Raw genomic sequence first — 12974 nt, forward strand, 5'->3', positions numbered from 1 at the left:
GGTTTGGTTCCTGTACCCTGCATTCCTGACAAGCATCAACCTACTACTAAGATTCAATAAATCTTCTCATTCTTGCCAAGACACAAATGGCATCTGCCCCATTTACCTCTCAGTATTGTTGCTCCCACACTTCCTTTTCCTCCCTTTCCAATTCCCTTCACCACTCTGTTCTTCCACATCAGCTAAAATACATATTTATTCCGTTGTACCTGCACTAATATTTACTCACCTGAACAATAAAATAACAATAGCTTATTATCCTGTGCTACTTCATGGATAATATTCTGCAGAACAGACTCAGGCATAATTCCGTCTTCTGGCTTGAAAATCCATGGAAGTCAGTAATAAACTTTGTTTTCTCTTCTCTTGTTTTTATTAATAATTTCAACCCATTTTTTTCCTCCTCCTCCTAAGATGACCTTTGATTTTTTAGCTGTCCAGTTCTACTTAAATATTAAACACGGTCAATTGTGAGGAAGAGGGGAAGTTGGGACACACAAGAATATAGCAACAGGCTTTAATTTAGAAATTACTATTAATGTAAATGTTATCAGTAGTGATTCTTGTTACTTCAAAGTAAAAAGAATATTTACATGGAGATAAATGAATATGTATGAGACTCACTGTCAAGTTTTGGGATAGGAGCAGTATCACCACAAAAAGAACCAAAATCTAATCAAGTCTAAAAAACCATGTTTGGCCTGCACATTTTAATGCCACAGTGTAGCTGTGGGGATGACCAGCACCTTCCCACATCAAAATAAAAAAAAAACCTGAAATGTGACCTTTCAAATGTAGATGATCAACACATCTCAAGTACATGGAAACACTTAGATCACATTTGGTGTGCACCGAGTTCTTTGTACCTCTAAGGACGGTATTTGACCTCCATGGTACAGTAGAATATTTCCTGAGACATTTTAAAACAAATTTTATTATGTTCTTAGCGCTACACAAAGCCTGTCTAATTACAGTGTCTACATATATTAAAAAGAAATATCCACTCCTTAAAATTTATTTTCCTAACTCTTCCCTTTCCTATCAGCTAAAAAATGCTTAGAAGAAAACATCACTTGGTGTAAATCACTGTAGACTCTAAAAGCCTAATAATCTTATTTTTCCTTTATTTTTCTTCTACAGAGGCTGGGGAGTGTTTGTTGTTTTTACTCAAACTGTATTAAAAATCAGGAAAAAAACCTGGATTTGGCACTGTTTCAGAGCTTGTTTACCCCTCATAGTCATGCAGAACTTTGATGGGTCATGACATTTCTCCTGGTGCAAACACAGTTAAGAGGGGACAGTAACAACAGAGAAGAATTTATAGCACGTCTTAAAGTGATTCAACAGCTGGAAAAAAAAGGAGAAACAACTAACAACATAGGACTAGCCTGTTCCCAGTGAACTACCAAGAGTATTGCACAAACTACTCATTACTTGTATAGTTTGGGGTACAAAAGCTACAACTTTATCTAGGACCTCAGTTAATATGCTCAAGACCCACACAGAACAATAGAAACAGTTTTTAATTTTACTTATTTTAAAAGCAATTCTGTGTGCCCACTTGCATATGGAGACTACTAAGTTAAACATCACCTTTCCTATTTCCCAGTAGATGCAGAATTTTCTTGGTTTGGTCTCAAAGTTGCACTCATCTTTGTGAGCTGTAACAGCTCCCAGTTAAATAAAAGTTATATAAAAATTGTCATCAGTTAATAAAGTACAGCCTCTAGAAAATCTCATAGTGACTGGACTTTACAGGCACAGCAAGAATCAAAGCACTGGGTATTGAAGTTTCAGTCACAGTGAAGCCTTTACAGAGCTGTTTACTCAGTAAACAACATTAATTTATATCTATAAATAACCACGGGTTAAATGAAGAGGTTAGTACAGCTATTATTTCAACATAAAAGAAATCAAACACAGAAAAAATAGAAGGTAATGGAGTTCTAATTAGAATTCGCAAGTTAATGACTTGAATCTTTTCCTCTTATTTTGATAGGCATAAAATACCTTGGTTGGCAGAGCCTAATCTCTACACAAACAGCAACTAATTACTTTTCACCACACGAGTCACAGACAATCCTCAAGCAAGCATAAAAACTCCTCCTTGTGTGGGACTTACCCTGGTGTGGGTGCGAATGTGCATCTTCAAGCCATCGTTCTTGCTGAAAGCCTTGTCACAGTAGGGACACTGGTAAGGACGCTCACCTGAGAACAAGAGAAGCATCAGGACCCAGAAATGTGCCCTCAGAGGATGAAGGCCTTGCAGCACAGCTATTCGTCAAACTGAACTGCTTTTCTCTTCCAAGAGCAGATTTAAACTTTAGAAAAATTACAAATAATCCTGCCTGAGTGGGATGGAGTGCTGGATCAAAATATTTCTCTTTGCTGACTGATTTTGCACTACAATACATGAATACACACAGACAGCCTTGGGGGAAATAAAACCAAAAAGAAAACACCTAATGCCCTTGCTCAAACCACATTGTACAGTGATTTACACATGGCCACTTTTATGGTTAGGCATTAACTGCTCCCAAATATTTTTTCTATTTCACATCTGGTCGCTATTAGAGGCCTCTGGGTGTCAGAATCCCAATGGAATATAAAATCTGCTCTTTTATAATGCTGCATCTGTGTTAGAAGCTGGTTAATCAAAAGTTTCTGCAATATCTGTGTCCCAATTTATGACTGAAGTGGAAGCAGAACAATCTTAGCATCTCCCTTGCAGCATCCCATATCTGAAAGGTATTTGCTTAATGCTCCATTACACCGGTGTCATTTGGCATTGATTTTCCCAAACTCACATTAGTGTCATGTGGATACTGAGCTGTTCAGAGACAACCAGTAAAGAGTTTCTGAGCACCACCATTTGGAAGAAATGTACTTGAATTTTTAACTCTTCAGGCAAGGCACTGGAATCTGAGTGTACTGCCTCCTGTTCCTGTATAGAACACTTTAAAAGCAAAGATCAGGCCGTTTCCATTGGAAAACAAAGTAGAAAAAATTAAATTAATTAGTAAAAAAAATTAAGATAGAAAATTTTCTGTTAACAAAATTGATTTTGTTCTACACAACCATAATGCTGAAGGTGTCTTTTCAAATAAAAGTTTGTCACAAGTTAAGCAAAGCCTGTTTTATAAAGTCAATGCACAGCTTTCTGCTTACAAAGGTATTTCTGCATGTATAGACTTAATATAGAACAAATGTCAAGCACTTATTAACACTCAATCTTCTAAAATAGGCAAGCAAGATTAACTCCATTTCACAGTTTAAAAAAACCCAAACCAGACTATTTCACTGATATCCCAAAGATATTGACAAAGAGCCACTGCTGGACATGAAATCTTCATTTCCACACGTTGGGTAGAGATTCAAGGGCACCTGAGGTGAGATAATTATTTAGGGAAGAGGATGGCCACCCTACTCTACTTTGTAGACAGATTATTTTTTCTTTTTGTCTTTTACTTCTGTATAGGTAACTGTGAATCACAGCATAAGATTGGCCAGCAAGGCACTTGTAAACACAAATATTTTTCTCCGTTGAGTTCTGTCATCTCTCAGAAAGCTCAACTGTGTGAATTGGGGGTTTGGGGTTCTTTTTAGGATGATGACAACAATCTCTGTGTTAGAGCTGTGTTTTCACTGAGCAGTTTGATATATGAGCCTCTCTCTCCTGACCCTCGATGCCTTTAATTCATGCCCCCGAAATTCAAACACTCCAACAGTTGTCAGTACTCCAATACTGAATTAATTCAGCTGACATTTTTATGTCTGGGGGCTTTTGAATGGAGAATTTAAAGCTTTCAGCAGTTTGTAAGCAGATGAGCGATGACAGGTAGGAGTTGTACCCTCCTCCCTCTCTCCCCCACCCTCATCTCTCTTTAAAGAGAAAGACTTTTGCCTTCAAAGGATGGGCTTGAGTTTGTCTGAAACAGATTAACAGTGTCCCTCTGAAATCAACCACGGACACCGTGGTGCTTGATGAGGAAAGCCCTAGGAGCTTTCAGCAGATGCCAGCAGAGGGCAACAATGACTCCACATCAACGTGCCACACCTGAAAAAGTCGGGCTTGGAGCTGCTGTTATAAACTGTCCACTGTAAAAAATCTTCACTGCTCCAAAAATCAAGTTTACTGCCTAACACAGACTGCCAGCTATGACTTGACATTCAAACTAGGAACCATCTTGTTTTTCTAAATTATATAAATTTCACGTGCACTTGTGTCAATAATTTCCAGTAAAACTACTTAAAAGATGTTCCCAAGTAATTTTACTGTTGCTCTTATTTTTTGTTATTTTCTTCCACCTTTGGAGTCTGCATGCCTAGAATTTATTCAAGTGCCCTGGTGCTTACACAAGCATCTACCTGAGCATAAACATCATTTAAACTTGTAACTTAACTTCTGTCTCAAAAGGTTTTAGGATTTTACAAAATTAACAATGGGCCACTTAAAATACATCTGTGCTAGCAACAACCAATTTTCTTAGTATAAATTTCTTACTAACTGCTCTCTGGAAAGGGCCTCCGTTGCCTGTCTCAGAAGTGAACAAACTGCCCTCTGACAATGCATCTTTTTTGCTATTTACTGTCTCAGGAGCCCAGGTAACTAACTTAGATTAAATATCTGATCTTGTGGACAGCAGATCTGGCAAGATTATTACAACTCCACATTATTACCTTCTCTATCTCTACTAAAAATTAACTTCCTTCCTTCTGGAGCCAGCCTAGGCAAACATTATTCATGCTACCAGTCAGTTTCTCATCAGAATGATTCCACATTCAAGGAGACCACTGGGAAGCAGGTGTTTCCCAAGAGAAGTCTTACACACTCTGTCCCACTCTAAGTCCTGTAAGATAGACAGGAACAGTTTATCTTCCTCTTATCCTGTGATAAGCAGATGGAACACGATGGCAACAAAGGAAAAGACAGATTTGAAAGAATGAATGCTAGAAATATTCCTCTCACACGTGAAGGCTTGCTGAAGGGCAACATTTCATAGAAAACTACTGCCAGTGTCCACAAAGGAGAGGGGCTTGTGCATGCACAAAGTTTAGAATTGTCCCTGAAACCAAGTGGAGAGCAAGGACCATGTGATACAGTCTCCTGGGAAAGTGACATTATCCATCAGCGCTCTCACATCCATCTACAGCCAGACAAGGACTATCAAAATCCCATTAGAAACATTGCAGTAACAAACTTCAGGTTCTGCACAAGAAATTGTGGAGATTTCCAGAGGCAAAACTCCTCTGATCAGAAAATGAATGGATCTCTAACAAGGAGTTTAAGAGCAAAAGTTACTAAGAAAGGCAAATTAAATACCTGGCAAGTCATGAACCTCTATTTCTTTTGTCTTCACAAGAAGGAGTTAATAGGAATCGAAGTGAAAGAAAGATTTCCCCTAGATAAACTACAATTTCTTCTTGGATTTGCTGCTAGAAGAACATTTATGAGATGGTGTCAATTTGTGGTAACACCAGACTAAGACAGGGGTGCACTTTAGGTAAAGTCAATGCCAATTAACAACTATGCCATTTACACTCTGCATTTTTATATAAACACATTTTAATATACAGCTATATATAATAAACATAGAAGTATTTTATGTTTGAGTGTTTTTAAAATCTGTTTTCTAAACAAAACTATTGCTTTCATTAAAATAACAGAAAGTCAAGCAAGTCAAATGCAACAAATGTTAAGTTCACCCCTGAGTAACAGCTGACTGTCATGTCCCCGCTGTTCCAGAACAAACTGCTCAACACATTAATGGCACTTCTGTACAAATAACCCCAAATAAATAATCCTGGGATAAATTGCAGTGGATTTAGCATAATTCAAAGTCTAGACATTCTACTTCCAGATTTTGTATGAACAAAAAATCAGAGCTTTTAACATAATAAAAATAAATTTAACCTTAATACAAGGATTATGAAAAACAATTCCATGATTGAAAAACATATGAGATTTTGATCTGAAACCACGTCATGATGGAACTGACATCTTTTTTTCTCCTCTCCATCTCTAGCTTGAAATCACAATACCTAGTAGACCTTAATGTAGCTTAGCAAGTTAAATACCAGATTCTCCCATTCCGGTTGGACTCAGGACAGCTTCCCATGAGACATCTGCAATCAGAGGTGCTCTACGGCAGCATTTACTGAGTTTAGCACACAGATCTCCCAAACTCAGGCACAAAACAATTAAGAAGCAAATCCATATATACATTAGTTTTTGAAGATTTCAATGTTTCAGTGGCTACAGCTAGACAATTAATAAGGACTTTGAGACAGTTAATCAAACTGGTCATATGCATTGCTATTTTCACACTGTATTTTGCATTCCCTGTAGTCAGCTGAGCCACAAAAATAAAACTGTTTCTCAAGTAGGTGGAAACCTGATTAGAACCAATAATGTTAGTAATTACTTCAGAACAACGGCCTCAAATCAGATTAAGTAAATACGTACTTTACAGGAGAAATGCATTCCCATCCAATGAAAAAAAAAAAAACCAAAAAAGGAAACATCCAGCTGCAAAATAGTCCTGATCTGAAGAGCAAACCAAAGTAACAGTCTCACTACCCTTTCAAACCACACTCAGGCATTAATTCTATTTCATCTGTGAAATTTGCAGTCCTGTTTACTGTCCCTGTTCCCCTGCAGCTTGCTTAGACACCCAAACAAAATTCTCAGGTATTCATGTTAGCTTCAAGCAGGATTCCCTGGCTTGCTGTCTTTACTGGGACTCAACTGCTCAGTTAAGGAATGAAGAATTTGAATTATGCAGTGAAATAATCAAGGTGGGTTTGTTTAATACACTTTTTAATACGTCTCTGCTCAGTTGGGGTATTCAGCATCAATGGTTTTGGTCGGCATTCACGGACATCAGAAAAAGACCTACAACAAACTGCACTGAACATCAGATCATTTGCAGCATATGCAGCATCAGGGAATTCCTCTCTTCAGTTTTCTTTATAAAAATGAATAAATATAATTACAGCAATGTAGTCCCTCAGATTGTTCCATAGACCATTTCCCATGTTCTAGATATAGCTCCCTTTCAGATGGTGAGCTACTAATTTTTGGGATTAGAAGACTGTTTCTTAAATAAAAAATTGTTATGTTTTTCTGTAGAAATATATATATGTGCATTATTTCAAAATACCAGCTTTCAGAACAGTTATATCAAACTATAATCCTTTTTAAAGTCCTCACTAAAGCCTGGGGCAGGGGAGAGGGTTAGAAGAGAGCCTCCACCATTGCCCAACTGCAGTGGAATGAGCACAGTTCACCTGAAGAGGAATTTGGAGGCCATCTGGATCACACATTTAACACTCCTTACCAGATGATCCACAGGGCAGCCCAGAATGGGAATTTCAAGGGGGCTTTTTTAGTCTGGGGTGATGACAGCATTCAACAGCAAGTAAGGACGGGCAAAAGGTTAACGGATGTAACAAAATTATAATCTGTGACATCTGCTTTAGAATACTGCTCAGAGAGGGCACCTGACAGCTTCACACATTTATCCTCAGCTGCTCTTGCCCTTAAACAGTGCTCCCATTCAATTAAAAACTTTGTGTCCTTAACTGAACGTTATTCAGTTAATGCACCTATGCAAATATGTACACACAAACACAAATAAAACTAAAATACACAGATCTGAATTTCTCCCACATGGAAGGGGACTTCATTAGGAACCAAAATTAAATTAAACAGGAATTCAGTGAACCCAGTGATTCCAACAGAACTTCAATTAGAAAATGCCAGGAAACCAATCACTGAGGAAAGATGAAAAATTCACAAATCAAGAAAATATTGAGTACATTTCACCACTTTGGTGTTGCAGTCCTGTGAGAAAACCAACACTTCTTTAAAATAATGAACTTCCTATCATGTAGAGGTGGCAATTTTCTACATCCTGAGTAGCATCTTCAAAACCATTTAATATCCTGCATCTCTCAGGCATTTCTGTAATTCTGACCAGAGATTCCAGGGAGGGAAAAGAACGGAAGAGCAATCAAGAAGCTTGGCCAACTGCAACAGTGAGCTGATTTCCTTATGACATCAGGACTAGTCTTAACCCGGACTAGACAATAAAAAGTGATCTGGCCTGTGCAAAATCCTGGCCTGCCTCCTTTCCAGCCACTAAACACTCAAAATTTAGCACTTGAGAAGGTACAGAAGTCCCCACACAGGAACAGCTCTCTCATGCCAAGAGCTAAGTAACTTTGTGATCTGAAAGATAAAATACTTGAGGACATAAGCCGAGACAAGACCCAGAAACACCAAAAGCACAGGTAATTTTATACTCATCGTGGGCCAGATAAGGAAAGGGATAGGTATGACTGCTCTGAAAACAGTCCTGTGCTCTGAGAAACACTCCTCAGGTATGGGGGCAATTAGAGACATTTCTTACTTCATTTTAACCAACATCCAAATCTGGCAGACTCTGAAGACAAGAGATTAAATGCCTCTGTTTTTTCAGGTGGTTTGTTTCCTCACTGATGATGAATAACTCTAAGTTTGTGTATTTGTGAATGCTTTCTAACCAAACTCCAACACTCATTTTCCAGGCACCAGGGAGAACTAGAATTGGTTTCATGTAAATCAACTATATGCATTTCCCATCCACTAAAAACAGTCACATATTTCATAAGAAAAAATCTCAAAACCTATTCTATCAAAACAAGGGAAAACCAGAAGGCTTGAAACATTTTTTTTTTCTGTTAGTTATATTTTTCTAAGTATTTAGCCATGCTTTAATTTTTGAGGTATAGAAGTGGTATTTTCACAACTGAGGTGGTTGGTTTTCTGCAAAGTTTAGAGTTTATTCAAAGAATTCAGATTATTTCTAGTTAAGACAAATAAAATGTTTGCCCTATCTGGTCCATCAAAATTATCATTAATTAATTGAGATATTGGCTATTTGCCACTAAATGAATCATAAAGACTAGTAAAATCCCCTACAAAATAAGAAGACTATCTGAATCCACGCAGTAAAGCGTGAACTACCATTATTACTTACTTACAGCCTCTCATCAGTTCTACAGTGGTATCAAGATTTTAAGTAATCTTAAGTAATAAATAAAACACTTTAAAGAATAAACTAGTTCTATTCTTTGCAGCTATCAGTGGAATTAAACAATCTGATTTCTCTATGAATGGAAAATGCAACATCTATTACTTCAGTGAACCCAATGGTCAACTAAGTCTTTTAAAGAAATCCATTAATCCATCAGTAACTCATTTGACCTAAAGAGGTCTCATTCAAATAATCTACCCCTCAAAAGAACATTTCCTCATTCATGAGTACAGACAACAAGAAGCTGACAGCTGCATGAAACTTAACAGGTATTTTTAAAGATTTAGCTGTTGTCTGGAGATGAACAAGACAATGATGTATAAACTGTAAGGTTTAGAAATGCAGAATCCTTACCTCTGAGGCCTTCTGCAAGCCCCTTTTTAAACTGGGTAGATAAAAGAGGGATCATTTATAAGTTATTCATAGAAAGAACCTATCTGTAGACATTTGCAAGCTGTTCACTGACTAGATACAGATACATTCTCTCACATACTTCATTGGCATATGAGAGGAAGTTCCTTCAAGCATGCCTTTTATCTTTTTTTCCTATGTAAGAAAATATAATTTACATGTAAGGTAATTTAGCAGAAGATCTGCTGGAATGAGGATCCTGGCTGTACATTATTAGGTACATGAGCAAACAGTTGCTTGTTTAGCTATTAAACCTTTGGTGATATATTTTATACCATAATAAATAAAAGTTATCCTGTACTTGAACTCATTACTTCCTTCAACTACTTTGAAGTCTTCTGTGTTCACAGATGACTGAACTACTGTGGAAAACCAAAGACCTTTATTATTATAACTCCACCACTAAAATTTTGCTTGCCTATGAATTTTGTCTTAGTGCAAAATTTGAACTTAAGACACCTATATAGCTGGGACTTAAGTAGGATTGTAAATATGCTCAAAAGCTTAGTTAGGTTGTAGAAATGGGACTACAATTGCAAAATTAGGTGCATAATATCACGCTTTCAGTGCAGGAGGCATTTCAAGAAGGCAATCAGCACCTCAAGTTCTGTATTTTTAAAAGCTTATAAAACAATCTCTTCTTACATAAATTGAAAAATATCATGTTAGCATAAAGGATATAGAAGTCTGTGATCCAAATGCTTTTTGCTGTTTTAATGTAATTTCGTGGTATTATCTTTTACTCATCCACATGGAAGTATATTTGAAAAAAAACCTTCTCAACTCATGCTTAAAAAACAAACACGCTTTTTGCACCTAGCAGAGCATGTAACATGTAAGAAAGACATAATAAGTCGTGGCTTTCAAATTACATAGAATTGAAAAACTCATCTTTTCAGAGAACATTTAGGACAGATGTAAATTATCTTACTGGCTTATTATCAGCACTTGGACTAACTGTGATGGTGAAAGCAAAATAAGATAATATTTTAACCCATATTTGCACATCATTTTCTGCAAGACATTTATGGTCATTAGTTTTTCCTCGTCAGTCTTTAAGTATCAGTAGGGAAAGAACAGTGTAGAAAAGACAGAATTGCAGTTAAATCCCTTAATTCTACTAACTCTAAAAGAAATTTACCTGTAAATATAAACCACTTCAGAACAACTTTCATTGTTGCACAGCTTGATGTGCTACATCCCAAGGATGGAAGGGATTAGGACACAACTAATTAGGAAGGCAACAGTATAAACAGCAGAGCGATAAAATGTGTGTGTGTTTATACCCAGATCACACAGGCACAAACGAATCCATACACATGCCCCCCAGCAATTAACACCTTTAAACAGATATGCATAAGGCAACCGAGAAGCTGCACAAACTGCAGCCAGAAACTGCTAACACTGAAAGTTGCTTAAAACTTCAGGGAAGCAATTAACCTCCCAGCCCCCGGGTTTCCAGCCCATGGAGCAGACCATAGGATTTCTTTTACAATTTATGAACAAGCCAAGGAATTTATATCACAGTCAAAGGATTCTTTTGCTGAATTAACCCCAGCTCCCTGTGACCCTAAGAAGTCATAAACCAACAGGATACAGGAGAGGGAGAATGTGCTCTAGTGTTTCAGCTGACCTGCAGAGCGCTGTCTGTGTCATGCCAAGGCTGAAACCCAGATGATGAATTACAGAGCAACACTCTAGGTTCACAGGCAAACATCACCCCCTTCCCTCTGTACATGCACATGCAGACATGTTCACTCACCCCAAACCAGCTCAGTTGCTGCAAAAGGCCAAGTGCTGTTTGGGCTCATTTACAGAGCCTTACTCTAATACAGAAGAGGGAAGAAAATTGCTTATCCAGGAAGCATGCATGTCTGTGTGGAACAACATTTAAGAGCACACACTGCATATTAAATAAAAGACAAAACCCCACTAAGCTTCTCTTTTGTACATGGACTATTAAGCATATCAAAAATACCATTCCAAAGCAGAACCAGAAGGTACCCTAGAACCTCAGCTTTTGTAAAGAATAACTTCATAGATATAAGGAGGAAAAAAAGTGATGTACAACTCTCTTTAAAATAAACTCTACCTGAATTTGTTTTGTAAATACAGAACAAAACCTCTCACACAAAGCAGACAGTAACACAAAGTCTACCTGACCACAAAAAGCAAATGGGATAATACAAATGTCTGGACACAGACCTCAAATCTCATCACCTATGATCACTAAGACAGGAGGTCTTTGCAATATTTACATTTATGGTGGACTGCTTAGTTGCACCAAAAGCTCAAGGCTTATTCAGAAGGATGAATCATCTCCTGAAAACAGACAGTGGCTGTTTGTTTCACTTCTAGCTCAGAATGAAAAGTGATAGTCTGCAGTTTGACCAAAGAGAAAAAGGATGGCATAGTTTTGCAATGATTAATTCAAATCTAAAGAATTTACCAGATACCAATACCATAAAGTATTAATCACTGCAACATTTAGAAACCAAACATTCATCTCTGAATAAAGTAAGTTTGTGGCTCCACTATTTGATGAACTGAAAATTTCCTACTGCTCAGAAATTCCCTGAGAAGTTGTCAAGGATTTTCACACTGTAGGGAACTTATGAGTACTCAGCCTTCTTTTACCCTGTTTGCAGATGACCTGGATTTCCTTCAGCAGCTCCCCTTACGTTGTCTGGGAATGATGCAAGGTATTCCTCAGAAAGCCGTGTTCCCTCAGGCTCACTGAACATTGGACAACAATTTCCTCTCATGATGATTGTGCTTGCATTACAACCAAGAATAACATGGCTGAAGCCTTCAGGTACAGCACCAAACAAAACCACCTCTCCAGATTTGCAACAAGAATCCAATTACGCCATTTTCTCACTCAACCTTACATTAGGCATTTTGCCATGTAATACAAATTCTTTTTAAACCTGAAGTCACAACTTAGGAGCACCCCCCCCCCCCCATTATTCATCAGGATAATCAAAAATTGGCCAGGAACCGTAACAGAGTGACAGAAACAACCATGAAAACCTATTTTGGTTAATTCTCACAGTAATGGACGCAAACCACCAAAAATGTAACTGACACTGTGTTAGCAGCAAGACTGGAAGAGGAACAAATCAGAGTTTATTTATCAGGTCATTATAAATGAATTTAGCAAGGCATTTTTCCTGAATTAGTAACTGTACAATGACCGCTTCTAGCTTCCTAGGTAAAAAAAAAAAAAAAAAAAAAAAAAAAAAAAAAAAACAAAAAAAAAAAAAAAAAAAAAAAAAAAAAAAAAAAAAACCCTAAAAAAAAAAAAAAAAAAAAAAAAAAAAAAAAAAAAAAAAGAGGCCTTGAAAGTTTCCCTCCTGCACCATTATTCATTCATAAATTGCTTCCACAGTCCATATTGCCGTAATTCCAACCTGTATCATCTCATGGCAAGGCAGTTTCTCCCCCTGCACTTAATTTACAAAGGTACTAGAAATCTTCCGT

At 37.3% G+C, this 12974-nt stretch overlaps 1 protein-coding gene across 3 annotated transcripts in view; it reads right to left on the bottom strand.

Annotated features, from left to right (window-relative positions):
- PRDM5 (PR/SET domain 5) overlaps positions 1-12974 on the bottom strand; it is a 58445-nt gene that overhangs the window by 12111 nt on the left and 33360 nt on the right. For all 3 annotated transcript variants that reach the window (XM_041482320.1, XM_041482322.1, XM_041482321.1), the window contains one exon: positions 2123-2208. In XM_041482320.1, the coding sequence (XP_041338254.1) occupies positions 2123-2208 (86 nt within the window). The remainder of the gene's footprint in view (positions 1-2122; positions 2209-12974) is intronic.

The sequence above is a fragment of the Pyrgilauda ruficollis genome, unplaced genomic scaffold, assembly GCF_017590135.1.
Source record: "Pyrgilauda ruficollis isolate IOZ18807 unplaced genomic scaffold, ASM1759013v1 scaffold58, whole genome shotgun sequence".
NCBI classification, from domain to species: domain Eukaryota; kingdom Metazoa; phylum Chordata; class Aves; order Passeriformes; family Passeridae; genus Pyrgilauda; species Pyrgilauda ruficollis.